At 44.0% G+C, this 22,980-nt stretch overlaps 1 protein-coding gene across 1 annotated transcript; it reads right to left on the reverse strand.

Moving 5' to 3' along the window:
- Positions 1-1,217: 1,217 nt before the first annotated feature.
- Positions 1,218-22,765, reverse strand: GCM1 (glial cells missing transcription factor 1). The gene is made up of 6 exons (XM_004771858.2): positions 22,692-22,765; positions 19,587-19,801; positions 7,303-7,555; positions 6,250-6,362; positions 5,155-5,286; positions 1,218-3,627 (listed from the first exon to the last, which is right to left on the reverse strand). The coding sequence occupies exons 2-6, from the start codon at positions 19,677-19,679 to the stop codon at positions 2,890-2,892; spliced, it is 1,329 nt and encodes a 442-aa protein (XP_004771915.1). The 5' UTR covers positions 19,680-19,801; positions 22,692-22,765; the 3' UTR covers positions 1,218-2,889.
- Between the last annotated feature and the right edge of the window lie 215 nt (positions 22,766-22,980).

Below are 22,980 nucleotides of genomic sequence, written 5' to 3' on the forward strand. Positions count from 1 at the left end.
TGAAAAAATAATTTAGGGGCACCTGGCTGGCTCTGTTGGTAGAGCAGATAGGTCCTCATCTCATGGTTGTGAATTTGAGCCCCCACACTGGGTGCAGAGATTACTTAAATCAACTTGAAAAAATACCTTACTATGACTGAAAATAACAAACCACAACCCACAAAGCAATCTGATTCTTATGGAGACAATCTCGAGCAAACTACATGCTAACTAGCTGATGGCTAGATTGGTGTGTGCTTGTGACAATTTACTGAGCTGTATAGATGATTTGTGCATTCTTCTGTATGTAAGCTGTATTTCAACTTTTTTACAGTATCCTATATGATTCTATTTGTTAATCTTCCCCCAAAAGGCAAAACCGAACTATTGTTTCAAAGTACATGCAAATGTAGTTAAATATAAAAAGCCAGTCAATTACATAATGTTTGGGATGCAGAAAAGGGTTTAAGATCAGGAGTGGGTGAGATTAGGGGCTCCTATCAGGGGACTTTGACTTACTGTCAGTAAGTTCTATTTCTTGGCCTGAATGGTGCTTACATAAGCACTTGCTTTAGAACTCTGTTAAACTCTAAGTTTTATGCACTTAGAAAACAAATTAAGTAGATTCAACCCAATCTAAATGTCTGCTAATAGAGGACTACTTAAGTTAATTATAATACAGTCATGGAATGTATTCTGTACCATTAAAAATGAGACAACCTGGGGTGCCTAGGTGGCTCAGTCAGTTAAGCATCTGCCTTTGGCTCAGGTCACCATCTCTAGGTCCTGGGGTCAATCCCACATTGGGCTCTCCACTCAGTGGGGAGTCTGCTTCTGCTTCTGCTTCACCCTCTCCCTCTACCCTCCCTCCCCCTCTTTTGTGGTCTCTCTCTCAAATAAAATCTTTAAAACAAAAAAGAGGCAATAAGCAAATACAAGCAAAATGCTTATAAGGTCCTATATGCTTATAAGGACCTGAAGCCCAGACTATGTCCTAAAATGACAAAAGCCATGCTAGAAATGAATCTGGTATGGTACTATACACACACACATCTATGTACACAAAGAATACCTCTCTCTCTAGTAGACAAGAAATGAGTCAATATTGCCTTGAGGAGGATACCAGCAACCAAATTTTGTATTATGTGCATTTGTTATCCTTTAAATAGAAAGAAAAATAATTAATTTCGGAAAATATTTGTTTATTGCACAGTTCTTTCCAGATTTTATGTCTAGGGTCATCTTTTATTGTCAAGTACTTTAGCAAAGAACTGGCATTCAAACATGGCTGGCCAACCATGGCCACATTCATTACGCAAGGACTTTTCTGAGCTAACATTTCTCAAGCTCCTATTAGGAACTTGGCACTGATTTAGCCACTATAAAAACAAAGTTAAATGGGATAAGAGTCTAAGCCTTCATGGAAGGGGAAGGCCATGAAGGAAAGTGAGAAGGAAGAGCAGGAAGCCATTTGGCACGATGGGATTTTCTCCTCCTGCAGCCATTTAGTCTTGGTCTTTGTCTTAGATGGAATCAGGTCATATTCCTTGTCTTGACAAGTCTTAGAAATCAACCAGAAAGTGCAGAGTTCACGAATCAACCCCACAGGTTTAATACTAGGCAATGCATTAAACCCCTCTGTGGTGGAATCTTCATCTTTCTACACCTGTGAAGCTCTTTTACCCTTTATCCCTGTTGCTTCAGCGTCAGCTTCAGCTTCCCAGAAGGCAGAGGTGAGATCCTAGGTAGGTGGGCTCTTCCCATCTCTGCTGTTTGATAGGATTCAAGGGCAATGTAACAGATAATGCAGTGGAGATGCTGAGGACCCCCACCACCACCAAATAACGAGGGGGAAGAAAAAGCAGAGGACATTTCTCACCACAGACCAGACAAGTTTCCATTCCTCACTAAGGATGAGAGGACTGGAATAGGAGAAGACCCAAATTACTTTTGTGAGGAAGTCTTGCCTTCTGCTTGTTGCAGATTTACAGTTGCAGTTGGTTCTGATTTATCTGTGGTTATGTTCTGAAAGCTCTTGCCCAAAGAAATTTTTTCAGCCATTTCTTAAAACAGTTTTTTTGAATGGTTATAAAAAATCTGGGTAATCTTTTTTTCTTCCAGTTTTATTGATATAATTAACATATAACATTGTGTAAGTTTAAGATGTAAAACATAATGACCCGATATATGTATTTACTGCCAAATTTTTTTACCACAGTAAGTTAATATCCATTGCTTCACATAATTACACATTTTTCCCCATTGTAGGAACATTTAAGATCTACTCTCTCAGCAACTTCCCAACATGCAATACAATATTGCTAACCAGAGTCATCATGTTGTACATTACAGCTTCCAAAATTACATAAATGTACATTTATCTTAAAACTGGAAGTTTCGTTATCTTTTGATTGCCTTCACCCAATTCCCCACCATGACTCCCGCCCTGCCCCAGTAACCTCTGGCAACCCCAATCTGATCTGTTTTTATGAGTCTGGGTTTTTTTTAGATTCCACATGTAAATGAGTTCACAGTATTTGTCTTTTTCTGTCTGACTTATTTCACTTAACATAATGTTCTCAAGGTCCATCCATGTTGTCGCAAATGGTAGGATTTCCTCACTTTTGTGAGGCTGAGTAATCTAGTCCACTGTATATGCGTGTGTGTGTGTATGTGTATATATATATATATATAAATATATACCACACACCATATTTTCTTTATCCATTCCTCTACTGATGGACACTTAGGCTGTTTCCATACTTTGGCTATTGTGAATGCTGCTGCAATGACCACGGGAGTGCAGGTAGTTCTACTTTTGAGTTTTCTAAGGAACCTTCCATACTGTTCTCCAGAGAGTCTGCACTAAATTGTAGTCCTGCTAATAGGGTACAAGGTTTTCAGTTTGGATCATCTTAAAGGACAGAGGTTGAGAAGCATCTCATTGCTGTAATGATCCAAACCCACGCCCCTCATGTCTTCATCAAAATCCCATTTGCTGCTCTTGCCTGTCAATGAGTATTGATGGTGGGGATGGGAGGCGTAGGTAAGGAGAAAGGGGTCTTCCTGAGGTGAGTGGCATGTGGAGGAAGGGCAGCAGCTGTTAAAATCCACATGCAGCCTCTCTTCATAAAGCTCACCCCCTGGATTAGGCCATAATGGGCGACAGCTACTTTCGGCCACAGGCGGTTCCACTGGAATCTGCTGGGGAAAGGGTTCTGCAGAGCTCTGGGAAGGGGAGAAGTCATAAGGCCAGCTGGTCAGAGGGAAAGGATAACTGGGACAACAGTTGTCATTAAGAGACTGTCTCCCCAAGGCAGTATTTATATTCCATGTTTGCCGATCACCGTAGTCAGAGAAGACTCCGGAAACAGGATGAAGCAGGTCCCCACCATTACAGATCCAACTACTGGACAGTTTGCATTTGTCATAGAGCTTAGTGGGGCCCAAGGTGGAAGTGGGGTCTGCCAGGTCAGTGGTTTCCCCCAAGCAACAGCTCTTGGAGAAGAACAAGCAATCATTCAGAGACTTCTGCTGGGGAGTGTTAGCTATTAAACGTCCATTGTAACTACCGGGCAACTGGACGCCCTCCTGGAAAGACCAAGTTAAAGGAAAACTTCCCCAACTTTGGGTTTCACCTGGAAGAGACTAGAAAGGAAAGCGAAAAGCTCACATTAATAAGTTAAGCAAATTGACACAACTACCACAGGCACCCAGAGTTACTCTGTACAAGTAAGCGCTCTGTCCGACTTTCCTCATTCCTCACATACTTGAAGCGCAAACGCACAGTGGGGTTTCACCACAAGCACTTAAAGTCTGAAAGAAGTCAAGGTTGCCTCCAGGTCCACTGTACAGCCTACTCACCAGCACGGGCTGTGTCACTCTCACTCCTCTGACTCTGAGCAGAGTGTGTTGAAAATGGTTCACCCTCAAACACAAATCTGATAGAGTAACTGTCCTTGTGAGAAACTTGTAAGAGACTATTTAAGAAAAATCAAACTAAAGCTTCAAAGATTTATATTATAGTCAGTGTAACTCTCAGGGGATCTCTGTCTTGCTTGCTCACCCAGTCTCTCTCTCTCTCTCTCTCTCTCTCTCTCTCTCACACACACACACATACACACACACACACACACACGTCATTTCCTTCCTTGACTTTTCTATTTTTCAGTACTGTTTGCAGTCTGAGAGACTAGGGTTGTTCTGTTGTTTTTCTTCTCAAGAGCCTTTTCTCCAAGTCCAAGGGGGATTTTGTTGACCCATAAATAGGGCCTCTAGAAAATTAAGTAGCAAGTTTATTTCTATAAATAAAGGAAGCATACATACTAATTTCCAATTCAACTCAGGGAAAAAAAACTGGCTGAGAATTAAGTGATCTGCTTGCTTATGTAACAAGAAGGTAGAGATAGAGAGACTATGACCAGGTAGAGTGTGAGGAAATGCCCTTCAACTTGTCCCATGGCTGGGAGGAGGAGTGAAGAAACTGCCATTCGGTTTCAGGGACTCACATGTCCCTATAACTGACCCAAGTGACATTTTCTTTTTCTACGTAAGGCATATTTAGAACCTCTAGGGAATGCACAGGCTCCATCTCGGTCCTCATGAAAAGAAATGTGGAGCACGGAGCAACAGTAAAATACAGGAATTAGCATCACTATCAAGCAGACAAACCCACCAACCTTTAATATGATGCCCTTAAAGCCAGACAGTTCACATCACAGTGTGGCCTCTCCAACCCCCAACCCCACAGGTGGCCAATGTTTTCAGAAACTTCCTGGTTATTTCCTCTGGGTCGAGTCTGCTCATCTATTTAGGGGAAGAATGCCCATTTTGGAATGGTATTTTGCCAAGACCACTTTAGGTTCACTTCTGAACCAAAATATAAAGTGCCAAATAGAGGGTAAGTACTAATCCAAGTCTCTCCTTGTAATTGTAGCAAGAAAGATGTTTCTAAAATTATATGAAGCTTAAGAGTATCTGAGAGCATGCTACAAGATGGCAGAAATTAAGAGGAAAACCCAATTCTATTTCTTTTCTCTGGGGGATGCTACCCTATAGATGAGCCAGATGGGATGGTTTCGACCTCATTTGTGGAGAGGGACTGGAGAAGGGTATTGTCCTCACCACGAGTGTGGGGAGTTGCCATATGTTTTGAGCACACAGGGGACAGGTTACCTTTGTATCTGGGCTCTCCTTCAGCTTTGAGGGGACAGAGGCAGATGCCGCCGCATGTGCTTTTTTCATTGTTCTTCTTGCCTCGGCTTCCAATTTGGTTTCTGGTTTTGGATGATCGTGCTCTCCCTTTGACTTACAAGAGACAAGGAGGTAAAATAAACAGCAATATTGGACCTCACGGTGTGTAGAATGTTACCCCGTGCCCTGCCACCTGACCGGGTGCTGCTGCTGGCCCAAGACTTCATAAAGCTCTTTGGCCTGTCACGTGCTTTCCTGCCCGCCTTTGAACATGGTGCCCCTCGCCCACCTGGTGAAGTCACACTCGCAATCATAACAAGCGACACTACAAAGTGCTTCCTGCGGTGTGAGAGGAGGCCACAACACACACGACCTCACTGACCCTTGAGCATCAGTCCTGCCGCCATTACCACTGCCCCAGCTTACAGAGTAGGAAACTGAGGCATGGGGCCACTCCACCAGCTATGGAGGGGACACTCCTCCCCCTATCCCCCCATGAATGAGTGGGGAGCCGGAATTCAAAGCATGCTGGAGCTGTCCAAGCTGAGAGCCAGCTATAGAATGCTTGGGAATTCTGGGAGCTGGCTGGCAGCTGGAGATGAACCACGATGGGAACCGCTATGATCACAGATGCTGGCCCACGCTAGCCATTGGGATATTTTCTTTCTGGAAGGTTGGTTGACCAGCACACCACGGACCTTCTGCCATCAGAAGCCAGACTTTTATCCTGCTTTTAGCACCGCCCCCTCAAGGAATCCTGCACACCCACATTTTGGGTTTGTTGAAGCCAACCCCAGGCCACAGCACTGTGCTAGCCTGAGTGTAATGAGATTACTGCAGGGTGCCTCCCCCCAGGGGCCGGAGGTGGAATCAGCCAACTTCCCTCCTGGGGCTCCGGGTCTTGGCGCCTGTGTGCAGGTGTGGGTACAGCCATCTGCTTGCCCAGAGTGCGCCTCGGGGTTGGTATGGGCTCGCATTCCCCTGCCCATCTCCCGTACGAAACCTCCCCCTATGCTCTGCGCACACTTCTGGAATTAAAGAGAAAATGGCATCTCCTAACTCTAAGTCAAATCCAACCTGGAAGAATATGAAGCGTCCGTCGTGCCTCCAGAAGTTGGTGACCGGGAAGCCCCCATGGCCTCGGCAAGGAATGAGCTTCAGAGGCCCGTCGCAGTTTGGACAGCGTTTCCCTGTAAGAGAGCACAAGCAGGTGACCCTGCCAACTGAGTCCTGAGTCTGTGCAGCCCCTGCAGTTGGCACTTAACTCTGGGATGGCAGAGAATGGGCCTGGGTGCAGTGTTCTGGGCTCCCTTCCACTGGGCATTACCTCTGACCCCCGGAGGCCTGGCCATCAAAGCCTCCCAGACCAGTCTCACACAGGGATAGAGGAAGCGGTTTCCTACAGACTGGGATATCTCACAAGTCAAGGGAGAGCTCTTTTGAGCAGAAAATCCCTCCCTCCATATTTACTGAGACCTGAAATTCTTTGTAGAGAAGAGGACAGAATTCCTTCACTTCCCAGTGAGAATTAAGGGTCAAAGAGCAAAGTCACAGAAGAGAAGCACAGCCCCTAAATGTTCATTAAAGTGTAAATGACTGAGACCAGACCCTTTCAGGAGAGCCAGTTTTCAAGACAGCTTACAAGGAAAGAACATGAAGTAACCTGAGGTCCGAAGCGGGCAGGGCACAGGGGAATGCTGGATGCATCTGTTTCACAATCCGATGGACATGATAAAGAAGAACACAATGAACCCGACTATGGCATGGACCTAAATGGCATGGACTGGAGTCGAATCTCAAACTTCGTCCCACTGCTCCCACTCCAGACCAAACCATTCACTGAGCTCCTGGGAGAGGGTGGGGGATGGGACCCATTCCCCAAGATGTCACGTGGTCAAGTGTGATCAACAATGTTCTCCTAGACTTTATGTGGGTCCTCTGATGAACTAGTATGAGTCCCCTAAGTGATACCTACGCTTTTGAACAGAAGCCTTGAGTCAGGGGCCTTAACCCAAGGAAGTAGTTTTGTTGGTGGGTGCTCTGAGCACGGGGAGAACCACAGGGCAAACCCCGAGGGGTGAGGAGGCTGCTGGACGCCAGCTTCCTCGCTGTGCCCCCAACGCTACTCACTCTGCTGCTTCTGCCGGGCTTTGTCACAGATGGCGGGTCGCAGGTAGATCTTGCGGCCCTCCTCAGCAGAGCAGTCACGGCTGCACACCACCACGCCCAGGCAGGACTTTTTGAGGATGCGGGAGTTGTGGTTGTTGGTGTTGCGCATGGCCCAGCTGCTCAGGTGCCGCTGTGCGTTCCTGTCCTCTGAGCTGTAGATGTGCTTCTCGTAGGAGTCGGGCCATTCCTGGAACCAGTCAGTCTTTTTCACATTCTGTTAGAGACACAAAGCATACTGCTGTATTTTAAGTGAGACAACACAACTGTGTAGGCTGGCTGCACAGCTCCGTTGGTTAAGCGTCTGCCTCCGGTTCACGTCATGATCGCAGGGTCCTGGCCAGAGCCCTGCATTGGGCTCCCTGCTCAGCGTGAAGTCTGCTTCTCCTTCTGCCCCACCCCATCTCATGCTCTCTCTCTCAAGTAAGTAAAATCTTAAAAAAAAAAAACACACACCAACTGTTCTTAGATGTGAAGGTGGTCTTGGCCTCCAAGAGCTGTGGAGACCTTTGGCAAAGACCAACCAGCGTTTCACTCCCAACAACAGGATCTGAGCTCGTCGTAATGACACCATTAGGCCTGCTGGGTCTACGGAATGTTTGCTCCCTGGACCAAGCTGGGCTGTCATTCAGTACTTCCCACCTCCCCTGAGTTCTACTATGTGATGATTCTCTAGGCTTTGGAGAGAAGACTTATTGACCATCTCCCATGAAGAATTTTTGAGGTGAAGTAATGTGATTGTGCTCTGTGGCAGGGTAGTGAGATAATGTCTCATAACACATTAGTTACCTTACTGGGAAGGTGAATGCAGTCACCAGAGCTGAACAGTGGGAAAACTAGAGAGCCCGGGTTTGGGAGGGTTCTGATAGCCACTTTCTCCCCTGGGGAGAACTTCTTCCTTTTTCTCTTACTTCTAGATCCATGGGCCTCCAACAAGGAGGGGGAGTTTACTTTGGCTGCAAAGTTCTACATTCTTGCCTAGCACTAGCACTAGCACTACTCACCCTGTGTGAATATCTAAGCTCTCCTTACGAAAGATCATCAGTACACTCAATCCTTATGGCATTTGTCATTGGGCTTCTTGTCCTTCTGTTTCCTTATCTGTAGAATACGGACAACAAGACCTGCCAACCTTAAGTATGGCTCTGAGAATATGATAATATATAAAAAATACTTAGCATAGCACCTAGCATGGAATAAGCTCTCAATAAATGTTAGGCACTGATGTTGAAGCTCCCATTCTTCCGGCCCTTTGGAGCATAGATCCTGCATTTGACCGATCCTGCTTCATTCTCAGGAACGATAATCTCTGGGCACCTGGGTGGCTCAGTGGGTTAAGCCTCTGCCTTCGGCTCAGGTCACGATCTCAGGGACCTGAGATGGAGCTCTTCATCAAACTCTTTGCTCAATGGGGAGCCTGTTTCCCCCTCTCTGCCTGCATCTCTGCCTACTTGTGATCTCTCTGTCAAATAAATAAGTAAAATCTTAAAAAAAAAAAAAAAAGAATGACATTTGCTAAGCAATCTCCATACTCAAACTTAGGCTGTGTCTATTCCCATACCCTCCAGAGACCTGGCATGACAGAAGAACATTTTTCATCAAGAAGATTCTAGAAGGTCCAGAAGGAGAGGTCAGGGTGCCTTCCTTTTGACTCCCTGACAAGAAAGCAGGCATAGAATATTGCGGGGGGGGGGGGGCATTTTAGAAGGAAAAGAGAAAATATCAACAACAGGATGGAAGGGCAGCATGGGGAAGTTGGTGTTTACTGAGTTAGATTTCAAGTTTAAGGTTTTTTGTTTTTGTTTTTGTTTTTTTTAATTTATTTATTTGACAGACAGAAATCACAAATAGGCAGAGAGGCAGGCAGAGAGAGGGGGAGGCAGGCTCCCTGCAGAGCAGAGAGCCCGATGCAGGGCTTGATCCCAGGACCCTGAGATCATGACCTGAGCTGAAGGCAGCGGCTTTAACCCACTGAGCCACCCAGGCGCCCCTAGATTTCAAGTTTAAAACGTGCGAAAGAGCTTTGTAACCTGAGACTCTGGGCAAGTGACTATCTCTGAAGCCTCATTTTGCTCTTCTCCAAAATGGACATAGTGATAAAATATTCTTCAAAGAAGTACCACCAAGAGCAGATGTGTTATGAACTTTAAGTTTGATATACTGATAGTTGCCATTTGAATGGCATGTCGTGGGAACTAAGGTGGATCTGAGGAAACATAAATGAGGTAGAGGTAGTGTTGGTACAGTTAAGAGCTGGGGTCTGGGGACACCTGGGTGGCTCAGTCATTAAGCATCTGCCTTCAGCTCAGGTCATAATTCTAGGGTCCTGGGACTGAGCCCCACATCAGGATCCTTGCTTAGCCAAAGGGCTCCTTCTCCCTCTCCCACTCCTCCTGCTTGTGTTTCCTCTCTTGCGGTGTCGCTCTCTGTCAAATAAATAAGTAAAATCTTTAAAAAAAGAAAAAAAAAGCTGGGTTCTGTAATATAGGGCTCATGGATCAAATTGCTTTTTTTTTTTGTAAATAAAGTTTTATTAGAACACAGCCAATCTCATTCACTTCAGTGTTGTCTATGCATACTTGACATTACTACAGCCAAGTCAAGTCATTATAGCAGAGACTGTAATGGCCCAACTTACTATCTGGCCCTTTAGACAAAGTCTCCTGACTTCTGGTTAAGAGCCCGGCCCCTGAAGTAGACGGCCTCAGTACAAAGTCTTAACCAAGTTCCTTGCCCTCTGGGTGCCTTCACTTCTTGCTCTCCTGCTCTGGAAAATGGAGGTACCCACCTCACAGGGATGTTATGAAGACTGAATGAGTTAACATACATAAAACATCTGAAGCCGTGCCTGGAGGACCAGATCCAGAACTACAAGCAGCCAATGTGGTTTTAAGAGCCAACGGCTTTCAGGATGGAGAAGACCAACAGAGAGGGCACTTCATGCTTTAAACCTTGTCAAACCAAATCCAAGATGGGAGTCCAAGCCCCTCTAAAGCAAAGACTTTACTGGAATAACTTGACTCCACAGCCTTCTTTCTCAGAGTAATGGCTCAGGGGAACCCTTCATGTGCCTCACTGTAACTACTGTGAGGTAAGAAGGGAAATGGAGGAGGGCGTGTGCTGTCTGCAAAAGGCCCCTGTGGTCCGCCAGGCAGCTAGAGCAGAGCTTCCGGGAAACAGGCGCGGCCACGCCAAGATGCTGAGTGGACCGTCGGCTTTTTCTAGCTCTTTCCCTCCCTCTCCCAATGCCCTGGGATTTCCGAGCTGGGTAAGATTCACCTCAGGCAGCCAGCCCCCTTCCTGCTTCCTCCACACACCTTGTCTTCTCTTCTCTGCCTTCTGACCTAAGGCTCTAAGCAATGCCTTCTTATTTTCTGTAGTCACAGAAACGCCCCAAGAAGCAGAATATTTTATCTTCTGAAATAAAAATGTGGGTTCAAACACTAACATGTGGACCTTTAACGATTTGGACTGTAAAAATCGATTGGAGGCATTTGAATAATTCAGACACAAAGCACAGTTGTCAGGGCAGCAGAGACAAGGGCCATGCAGACTTGAAGAAAAGCGGAGATTTTCATTTTCAAGGTGAGTAGCCCCTGCAGGGTGGTCAGCGCCATTAATCCCATGAACCACGAGGAGGGGAAGCTGTATGTGAGTGCCTCAGAGGTTCAGAGGAAGAAATGATCTCCATCGTCTTTTCTCCCCACAATTTTCTCTCAGTTCAATGTATATTTTGATCTCCCATTGAAGCTTCCTTTTTGACTTACAAATATACTGTTTATTTGCCATGTATGTGCAGATTTCTCTGCTGCCCTTTGCTATTAATTTCTAGGCTGGTTCCACCATCGCTGGAGAACACTGTATTTTAACATTGTTGAGGTTTGTTTTAGGGCTTACAATATTTTCTTTTCTTTTTAAGAAATATTTTATTTATTTATTTTTTAAGTAGGCTCCACACCCAACGTGGGACTTGAACTCACAACCCTGAGATTAAGAGTCACATTCTCAAACCTAAGCCAGCCAGGTGCTTCAGGGATTATAGTATTTTTTACATTTGAAAATATTATGTCTTTTTTTTTTTTTAAGTTTATTTGTTTATTTATTTATTTTTTTAAGTAGGCTCTATACCCAGTGTGGGGCTCGAACCCGCGATCTCCAGATCAAGAGTCACATGTTATTCTGACTGAGCCAGCCAGGTGTCCCTACATTTGACCATCTTTTAAGCCTTTTTTTTTCTTCCCAGCAGCCTCTTCACTGGCAGCCTACATTTCCAGTTCCATCAGTAATGTAGTAATAATTCTGACAACGTATTAACCTGAGAAAATTCCTAGGAGTAAATGTGTTCGTATCAAGCTCTTCTCTATGCCCAATCTTTTGATTTGGATGCCTAGTGGAATCTTTGACATCGTTTGACATTGAAATTAAGACAAAACCTAGATTCCCATAATGCAGAGGAACCCAGGTGTCAAATGAATGACAGGGACTTCTGAAAGCCTTGTAAATGCAAGGCACTAGAGAGGTGAAATTTAAAAAGAAAGAATAATCATTTCTTAATGTCGTTTAGCGGATCTCCATAAAATGTTTTCTTCTTTCCTGATCTTGTGTTTATTTTAATTTCTAACTTTTCATGAGTAACTTTGTTTTTCCTCTCAGTTAAGAAGTTTATAATTTAAAGGGAATATCCTTCAGGTTTCCAACAGGAAATCTAACGAATTTATATTTTATAATCTCAAGGGGGTAACATCCCTGGGGGTTTAACATTTCTATGACTTCTGTAATTTTTTTACTAAGAGACCTAATCCTCTAACTCACTCAAAATCTCTGCAACTCCATGGAACCCTAGAGCACCCAATCTTCCTTATTCTGCTTTACTTAACTACCTGAAGTTCTAATAGGGTCCCTTAAAAATTAAGTATGTACTATTAAAACAAAACTAATAAAATGAAAATGAAAATTGTGAAATATGGCATCAAAACACCTACACTACTTTGATTATATTAAAATGGATTTCACCTAGCATATAATCCACTCTCATACAAAGCAATTATCTGCATTTTTCTTTAATGCTAAGAATAGCTTAATTTGGGGTGCCTGGGTGGCTCAGTGGGTTAAGCCTCTGCTTTTGGCTCAGGTCATGATCTCAGGGTCCTGGGATTGAGCCCCGCATCAGGCTCTTTGCTCCTCGGGGAGACTGCTTTCCCCACTCTCTCTGCCTGCCTCTCTGCTTACTTGTGATCTCTGTCTGTCAAATAAATAAAAACAAAATCTAAAAAAAAAAAAAAAAAAAAAAAAAAGAATAGCTTCTTTATAAACAAATGTTTCCAAATAAACCAGGGAGGGCATACAGATATACCTTTAAGCAAATCAGATAGAGGGGAAAAAATGACATGTTACTTATGGAACACAGAAAAAAAAAAAATAAACCAGCATTTTGGTTTCAGGAACTTATCTCTTCTGCGCCAACAGAAAACCAAACCCACGTGGTCTCAAAGAAGAAATTCAACTCAACAAAATGCTTTTGAGTTAACTCAAGAGTGACTCCTTATAATGGCTAATAGTGCAATTTCCTACCTTTGTTAAAGGATCAAAATTCAAAACAAAAATGTCCTTGGGGCGGCTGGGCGGCTCAGTGGGTTAAGCCTCTGCCTTCGGCTCAGGTCATGGTCCCAGGGTCCTGGGATGGAGCCCCGCATCGGGCTCTCTGCTCAGCAAGGAGCCTGCTTCCTCCTCTCTCTCTGCCTCTCTGCCTACTTGTGATCTCTTGTCTGTCAAATAAATAAATAAAATCTTAAAAAAAAAAAAGAGTCCTTATTTGTTCAGACAACACTAAGATCGGCTGGAGTTCTCCTGTTTTTAAATTCTCCATTGCTTGCTTCTCTCTACTCTTCTTCCTTCCCTTTCCACTCTACTTGGTTAAGCAAAGGACCTCCCGGCAGGCACCCAGAAGACAGTTTCTCCTACCACAGATTCAGTAATGTCCCCATCCCAACAAGAGTCCGGGGTGGCAGAATGATTCTAGCTCCAGTAGTGGGGATTCAATGACCAAGGGAGCCCAATATAGGTGGAGCTGTCCCAGGAAGTTCAAATGACCTTGACATCAAGGGGAACGCTGGCAAGAAGGACAGAGTCATAGGTGTACCTGTTAGACCAACAATAATGTGACCTGATCACGCAGGCAGATGATAACTGACAAGAAACCCGGAATCTAGTTTACCTGTTGGCTCTTCAGCACCAAGACACATCTGATTACTCCTGGCTCATTGTGATTACATTTAGCCACACCTGAACTCACTGAAGAGCTCCAATATTTACCTTCTCTTTGAAGTCTGAGGCAAAGGCAACCCTGCTGGCTAAAATCATGGTCCAGGAAATTAACTGGAGACATGGGTTCTTTGTGGTTGACTCACCAGGTTTTAGGCTGACCTGTATTTATGTTTAGACTATGTATATTTATCTTTTCTCTAGAAAAGAATATACTTAAAGCTTGGAATTTTTTGAGTTAATGGCTTGGTGTGGCTTTGGCCATGGTTTGCTGTTTTTTATTTAACTTAATTTTACTATTTTTTAAGTAAGCTCTATGCCCAACATGGGGCTTCAACTTATAACCCTGAGATCAAGAGTTGCATGCTCTACTGACTGAGCCAACCAGGCACCCCTGGCCACAGGTTTAAACTGCATACTTAGGAACCAAATGATTCAGGGTTTGTCTGCAATGGTGCTTCTGAGTACACCCTGTACTTGTACTAAGAGAAACTGGCTGGTGTTAGGAACAGAACAGGTGTTCTCAGCGTCCTGCCAAAGTGGGTGCTATTTAGGAAGAAAAAGAAGTAATTCTTTCCCAATTTCCCAAGAAAAAGAAAAAAAGCACTTTCTTAGCTGTTCAAAGCTGCCAAGAGTTACAGTCAGTATTAATGAGATTGTGACCCTTTCCGTGAACTTGTAATAAACATTTTTAATGTAGGAAAGACTAAACCAACACCAGACATTTGCTGCTTGGGTCAAGCAAACCCTAATGCAATTATAGTTGCACCTTTAAAATGAAAATGAAATGTAAAATGAAAGTATAAGGGGAATAAAAAGGGAAAGCAAACTGGCACACCACACTGGTCCGAGATTTTTATCAATGGTGGTTTTGAGTAAGTTGAGTGCCTGTGGTTCAGGGCTGGCTCCCTGAGGGCTGGATTATGGAGAAAGGGTGTCAACATGACCACCCTTAGAGGACGGACCAGAAGCAAGTGAAAGGAATATTTATAAAGATCTAACATGCAGCTGAGAGGAGGAGGAAGCCCCCATGAAACAAATAGAGGGGAGGGATGACTTAGCCAGAGCAAGAGGACTTTCAGCCCCAGATCCAATCACGATTCTATCTGGCCCCAAAAGCCTAGTAACTACCCTATTCCTAGAAAATAACTGAATCCTCTTAGGATAGTCTGCTTCTAAACCGCCTTTCCAGCCAGTAGCCTCCCCCATCTCCCTGCCGACCCTGCTGGATGCCTGTGCACAAGCTCCTTCAAACGTAGAGGCTGAATAGCTTTTGGACTCGGGGGCCCTGTTCTGCCTTGATGGTCTTGTTTGCTTCCCCCTTTTACATTTTACAAGGCATTGCTCCGAGAAAGCCCTTTGCCAGAAGCCATCTTGATCCCCATGTCCAAGGCACGCTGAATTCCATATGTCCTCTTGCAAGGACCTCCAGCATTTTTCTGCATGACACAGACTCTCCATTCAGGCACGGACTTTATTCCATTTGCTCAAAAGATCATGAGCCCATCCATGAAAGTTAGCATAGCTTCATGGCCCCCATATCCCCAGAGCCTGCTGTAGTGTCTGATACATTGTCGTTACTCAGAAATGTTTGGGTCTTTTTAAAATTTAATTATTTAATTTAATTTATTTGACAGAGAGGGCAAGCAAGCAGGGGAGGGGCAGAGGAAGGAGAGAGAGAAAATCCCAAGCATGTTCCATGCTCAGCACGGGGCTCTACCTCCCAACCCTAAGATCATGACCTGAACTGAAATCAAGAGCCGGATGCTTCACCAACGGAGCCACCCAGGCGCCCCCCGGAACATCTAATGTCCTAATGAGGATATCAGCATTCACTATTGGCAAAAACCAGCCCATAAATCTTGGCATGATTGAGATGTGCAAAGGGCTACGGAATTTCAGGGCACAGAACATGCATTCAGCACTCGGTGGCTCATCTCAAAATCTGAAGCATGTGAGCAGATTAGCAGTAAAGAAATGGGTCTACCAGTTGCCAGAATTTGCCTACACACTGTGGAAGTAGTCATCCTGGCAAGAACACAAAATTAGGAAAAACAAACTCTGAATTCCCTGTACCAAATTTACAACAATAACAAGCAATTGCATCTGATCCTTCAAACCGGATTTTTTTTGGTGCCCAAACTGGTAGTCTGAGAACATGAATCACCTGAGGGGCTCTATAGAGAGGACTCCAGGGTCAAAAACAAGTCAGAGCCACAGAGCCTGACACCGCCTTCTCTTGGGAGCACCGCCAACACAGACGTGGATGGACGTCTCCGATCCGCGCAAAGAAATCTGTTTAACTTCATTGAACCCGGGGCTTCTGTTTTTCCTTACAACACCTACAAAAATGCTGCGTCATGCATAGTCCACAGAACATACTTTGGCAAACAGGGCTCTAAGCGGCTTGCGTAAGTAATTTCAGTTTTCCTTTTACCGAGAAGATAACTGAGACTTAAAAATGGCTTGTTTAGGGGCGCCTGGGTGGCTCAGTGGGTTAAAGCCTCTGCCTTCAGCTCAGGTCATGATCCCAGGGTCCTGGGATCGAGTCCCGCATCGGGCTCTCTGCTCAGCCGGGAGCCTGTTTTCCCCAGCTTTCCCTCTGCCTGCCTCTCTGCCTACTTGTGATCTCTGTCTGTCAGATAAATAAATAAAAATCTTTTTTTAAAAAATGGTTTAGAGTCACACAGATTGAAAGCAGTGGAGCCATTCGCGGGTGACTTTCACACTTATCAACTGCTGTTAATGTATGTCAGGTGGTGTGTTAACGCCGGGCTGACAGTTCTAGAAGGCAGGCTGCTTTCCTACTGAGGTCCCAGAACCCTAGACCGGTCTGTGAAGCCACCTTATTTTCAGAAGAGGAAAGGGAGTCTCAGTAAAGGGAAACAACTCCCTAAGGCTTTACAGATTAAAAAGAGGCAGAACTGGAATTCCAAGCCGGGATTTTGTCCCCATACCCTGGCTTACACAGTGCAACCACTCGGCCTTGAAATACTCACAAAATATACAACCTAATCAGCTTGGAAATCTTTCCAAGACCCTTTTATTTTTCACCTCAAATGGTTCGTGATCCGATTCCAGAGCCAGCACAAATCCAGATCAGGATGGTGGTGTCTCTGCTTAGAAAATATTAAAGGGACACAGCACTTTTTTCCTTTTCTTTTCTTTTCTTTTTTTTTTTTTTTGAGAGAGAGAGAGAAAACACATGGCTCGATCTCACAACCCTGACATCACCACCCCAGCCAAAACCAAGAGTCAGAGGCCTAACTGACTGAGCTACCCAGGTGCCCCAAAGGCACTGCACTTCTAATCATTACCCCGGGATATTTACAAGGGCACTTGCTGAAGTTCACTAAGTTATTTACAGGAGCAATCCTACTTTTTGATTACTATAAATGACACATTTTCAAAACTACATTGTATTTTTGTAAATTTCTGAATGCAATGTCTCGGGAAACTGAGAATGCTTTTGTTTTTGAAAATTCATAATGGAAAGTGAACTTTCATGAGTTCCAAGTTTTCCTCCAGAGAAGTGGTGCTTCCTTTCTTTTTTTAAAAGATTTTATTTATTTGCTTGTTTGACACAGAGAGAGAGAGAGAGAGAGAGCGCGCGAGCACATGCACGCAGAGCAAGTGGCAGAGGAAGAGGGAGAAGCAGGCTCTCTGCAGAGCAGGGAGCCCAATGCAGAGTTTGATCCCAGAACCCTGGGATCACAACCTGAGCTGAAGGCAGACGCTTAACCAACTGAGCTGTCCCTGGTGTTTCCTTTCTTTTGTTTACAGATCTGATGAATGATATGGTCCTTGGTCCCAGAAGAAAAAAATGCATGTTGTAGACAGTGTTACCTGCCACTTCAGAGGGTTCTCAAACCCCATTAAAACCCCTGCTTGAGGGGCGCCTGGGTGGCTCAGTGGGTTGATACCTCTGCCTTCAGCTCGGGTCATGGGTCCCAGGGTCCTGGGATCGGGCCCCACGTCGGGCTCTCTGTTCAGCAGGGAGCCTGCTTCCCTTCCTCTCTCTCTGCCTGCCTCTCTGCCTACTTGTGATCTCTGTCTGTCAAATAAATAAATAAAATATTAAAAACAAAACAAAAAAAACAACAAAAAAACAAAAACCCTGCTCGAGGAGGCGGCCCTGCAAACCTTCCAGATCCTTGCTTACTTCTACTCTTGAAGCTTAGGTTACCCCACAGCTACTTGTGAGCTACGATCATGAAATTAGGAAAAGGAAGTGATCTACATCCTTGAGCCAGGTAAACTAAAATGTACCTTAAAGTTTCTCCTAGAACAGCAACTACGATCATAAACCAATTAAGAGCAACCATAAAGGGGCAGTGGGGTGGCTCTGTCAGTTAAGTGGCTCACTTCCGGCTCACGTCATGATCCCATCGTTCTGGGATGGAGCCCTGCTCAGCAGGGAGTCTGCTTCTCCCTCTGCCCCTCCCTACTGCTCATACTCTCTCTCTCTCTCCTTTTCTCTCTCAAATAAACGAATAAAATCCAAAAAAAAAAAAAAAAAAGAGGCACAACTATAAGGACAAATCCCTACAATAGATATTTATATGATTCAACTATGGTTTATTTAACCACCTTAACAGAGTGAAAAGCAGGGTATATATATATTTTTAAAGATTTTAATTTTTTATTTGATAGAACAGAGATCACAAGTAGGCAGAGAAGCAGAGAGAGAGGAGGAAGCAGGATCCCTGCTGAACAGAGAGCCCGATGTAGGGCTCGATCCCAGGACCCTGGGATCATGACCTGAGCCGAAGGCAGAGGCTTTAACCCACTGAGCCACCCAGGCGCCCCCAGGGTATACTTTTTGACTTCCAACTCTTCTAAGACCTACTGAGAGCTAACATAGGTAGGAATTTAAGAGAAAACAGAGAAACAAACAAAAAACTTCATTAGAGTGAAATTTGAAATGATCTGGAAGTCTTCATGAGAATAAAAACTGGAATGGTTTTAAACTGAGACTGTGGAATCCCATTTCTTCTGCCCTGCCTTGGTAAAAAAACAAATTTGTTCCCCAGAGTCAGGCAGACTAACTTGACCTTTTCATTAAACAGTACTGGCTATCTCCACCCTGCCTTCCCAATACCCTTTCCAACAACTTCAGTGAAAACATACTTGGAATGCCAAAAAGGGAGTCAGGGGAGGTCAGTTTTACACAATTCATATTTTCCACCAAATTAAGAGTTAAAAAGTCAAATGCCAAAAATGAAGGTAAAGAAAATGAAACAGCCTCTCTGTAGCTGGAAAACAGCCCTGTGTATATTTACCCCATCTTACTTACACAAGCTCTAGAAGAATTGCTCTGGTCCATAAGAGAACTATCATTTGGACATTACAGTTACAGATTTAATTTAAAACCATTACTATATTGGGGCACTTGGGTGGCTCAGTTGGTTAAGCAACTGCCTTCGGCTCAGGTCACAATCCTGGAGTCAGTCCCAAGATCGAGTCCTGAATGGGGAATCCCTGCTTGGCGGAGAGTCTGATTCTCTCCCTATCTCTGCCCGCTACTCTACCTGCCTGTGCTCTCTGTCAAATAAGTAAGTAAAATCTTAAAAAAAAAAAAAAAATTTAAAAACCCATTACTATATAGCAAATAAGGCTTTCTGGGAATCTGTGCACTGTGCAAAGTCAATCTATTTGCAAATAACTTAACATCAACTTTATTCTAGCAGCTAGCTGGGGTAGGTGCGACAGGATCCAAGCCAAACTTGGAAAAGAGAAGGGAAGCAGCATTTTCTTTGTTTCAGTCTGTAACTCTTGTGGGGCGAGGGGTAGTGTTGCCAGGTAAAGACCAATTCCAATTCTAGGTCATGGCATCTCCTCTTAAAATTCCTCAGTTAGATGCCCAGCCGAAGCTCTGCAGGACAGCAATTTCCCCAGCTTGGCTCCTCACCAATTTTCTTCCAGAATGTAACAAGTTAAGGCTTCCGAGTCAAAGGCTGAAGGCAGATTCTTATGTAAGTACGTACCTGTGGCAGTTTCATATCGTTAATATCCCAGCTTAACACCTCCTTGTCCTCGGAATCAAGGTCTTCAGGCGCCATGACAGTCAGGTCATCCATAGGGTTCCGTCTACCCAATTTCCACAGAAATGGTGAGGAATCTGCTTCTCAAAGTCGTTTCCTACAGTCGGATCAATCCACTCTTGACTCAGCAACTTAGACCTGGAGACTGTTTTCTGACACTAAAAAATAAGTGATAGTAATACTGACCGTTAAAGAGATAAAAATCAGTTCTCGCCTGCCAGAAAAACCTGTTTCATTGACATTTTTGCAAGCACCAACATACAAAATAAAAACACAATGTAGAAGTCATTCGTGATCTTGTGACAATAAAGCTCAACCATGGGAGTCAGAAGCACCACGCTCACTGGGTTGGGGCCGCCCTTTGCCCGGCTAGGCCCGGGCTGGGAATGCCAGAGTGGGGACCATGGTCACCTGCAGCCAATGGTTAGAACACTGTCCTCCATATACCTTGGGGCAAGAGGGAGAGCTGGCTTGGAGCTGTTTTCATAGATTTACCTTTGTACACTAGCCAACACATGTGTGGTTCAAGTCAGAAGTGGGAAACATCACAACCAAATGTATCCAGAAGTATTTTTTAAATCTAAATTGCCAGAGATGAATTTTTTTTTAAAGATTTTATTTATTTATTTGACAGACAGAGATCACAAGGAGGCAGAGAGACAGGCAGAGAGAGAGGCAGAGAGAGAGGAGGAAGCAGGCTCCCTGCTGAGCAGAGAGCCCGATGTGGGGCTCGATCCCAGGACCCTGGGATCATGACCTGAGCTGAAGGCAGAGGCTTTAACCCACTGAGCCACCCAGGCGCCCCACCAGAGATGAATTTTTATCTCCTCAATCAACCAGTGCACACTTTGTATCTTCAAATATTATTAATGGATAGCCTCAAATCGGATTCCCTCTCAAACCTGGACATTATTAACACTTTAGACCTGGTAATTTTTTCAGAAATTTTATTTATTTATTTGACAGAGAGAGAGAGCATGAGAGGGAACACAAGCAGGGGCAGTGGGAGAGGGAGAAGCAGGCTTCCCACCGAGCAGGGAGCCCGATGTGGGGCTCGATCCTAGGACCTTGGGATCATGACCTGATCGGAAGGCAGACACTTAACCGATAGAGCCACCCAGGAGCCCCAGGACCTGACAATTTTTTTGCTGTGGGAGGTTATCTTGTGCACTGTAGGACGTCTAGCAGCATCCTTGGTCTCTGACCATTAAGTGTCAGTAGCAACACATCATTTGTTGTGACAACCAAAAATGTCTCCCTACATGGCCAGATGTCCCCTGGAAGGGGCAGAACTGTTTGAGAACTACTGCTTTAAAATGGTATTTCTTCAAGGCAGAGGTTCATAGGGGAAGAAAGGAAAGAATGAAACAAGATGAAACGAGAGAGACAAACCGTAAGAAACTCTTAATCTCAGGAAACTGAGGGTTGCTGGGGAGGTGGGAGGAATGGGATGGCTGGGGTATGGACACTGAGGAGGGTTATGTGTGTGGGAAGTGTTGGGTGTTGTGTAGGATTGAAGAATCCCAGACCTGTATCCATGAAACAAATACCACATTTTATGTTAAAAATAAAATAAAAAGAATGTTAGAAAATAAAAAAAAAATTTAAATAAAAATATTGTTTTCTGACTTTAACTCAAAAGTACCCTTCAAGGTTTTCTAATAAAAATCTCCCTCTTCCCTCCCCCTCTGCCCCCCCACCGGAGATTCTATCTCATTTTGCTCTGATTAAATCGTATTATGTAAATGATAGAATTCAAAAATGTTTGCACACTGAATTTCCTCCCCCATGAGAAACACCACTCTGGTTTCTAATCCTAACTGATTCAAGGAGATTTAGCCAAAAAAGAAAAAAAAAAAGAAAAAAGATAAAAGAAGTAGGAAAAGAAAGAAAGGAAGGAAGGAAGGAGAAGAAAGGAAATGTTCTACTCTGAGGAAAAAAACTGATCATTCTGCAGATGAAATGTGCATATTAGTAGAACACAAAGTAAAACATGTTAGTATGCGTGCAATCTCCATTTGCTGGTGGCTCGTGGAAAAACAAGGGACATAAAACAACTTAATAGTAAACCTGAACTATGAGTTAGTTTAATAGTCTCCAACTGAGGAAGTGCCATGGGCTCCGTTCCTTAGTCACGTTTCTTTATATAACCCGAACACTTGTCAGTCACTGAGATCTGAGGGCAAGTATATGAATATAGAAGACTGCTGACCCGAATGTATGACCCTTAGATAATAAGCTAATAGGGGTCTTTCATCCTTTATCCCCCTACCACACTCACCTACAACCTAGTGGTCAAAGATTCAGACAGCATGAAGTCCATCACCCCTGTTTCAAACACTGCCATGCAAGGTTAAATCCCCAGGAGTTCTAAATCAAACTCTATGTTTGGGAAATAACATTGAGTTGCTGAAGAAGTGCTGCTACAGACTGACCTGAATTCAGATTTCGATTCCAAGTCTACAAGACACAGAGATCGTGTGGCAACCTGATGGTAACAGCTTTATTGGGGTTACCTCTCTTGAGCATTAACAACAGTAACTCAGATGGTCTAAAACTTGTTGTAGCTCCTTGGGACAGACTGAACTTTTCTCTCTTTTTTTTTTTTAAGACTTTGAATAACAAGAGTCATATCTCAAAAATTCCTAAGCATTTTTTTAAACAACACAGACATAACTCTTTCGTTTTTAAACTAAGGGGAGAGGAATAAAAATTCTTGCTGCACAAAGATTTCATTTTTTATTTTCTCAGTTATAAATTGTTGCCAAATGAACAAACCTTAATTTAGTATTTCCCTGAAAGTTAAGAACAAAACACAGGAACGACTGTTTGCAGCCCTTAGAAAATAAATAATTCAGTTTTTCTCCAGAATTAAAAAACTTAATTTGTAAAGATTTCCTTTTTTTTTTTTTTAAAGCAACTTGGGGCAAAATGTATTTAAATTTCATCATTTCATCATTTCAAGTAGAACTGAAATCCTGTAGGAATGGGATCGCTATTAGCATATTCCTTACATTGGCCTCGCCCCGATATTTCTGGCTTCCTTACCTTCTGACTTCTTATGGAGATGCAGACAACACTGTGTCATAAAAATCTCATCTCTGGTTCAGGTCCCAGCAGGTTCTGGTCATTTTCTAAGCCGAAGCTACAGTTCCCTAATCCAGGTCAAGGTACACTATGCTAATGAGGTCTGGCAAAAATCCAATCAAAATCTAGATGCTGAGCTTGGGATGGACTTAAGGGCTTGGGCCAGAGAAGAGCGACGTAGGCAGTCACTTAACCAGCACAATTGTCCCCAGAACACCAGCAACGTGAGGGATATTCTATTGTTCACCTG

This window comes from Mustela putorius, unplaced genomic scaffold (genome assembly GCF_011764305.1).
Source record: "Mustela putorius furo isolate JIRA1106 unplaced genomic scaffold, ASM1176430v1.1 tig00003983_pilon_pilon_pilon, whole genome shotgun sequence".
In the NCBI taxonomy this organism is placed as follows: Eukaryota; Metazoa; Chordata; class Mammalia; order Carnivora; family Mustelidae; genus Mustela; species Mustela putorius.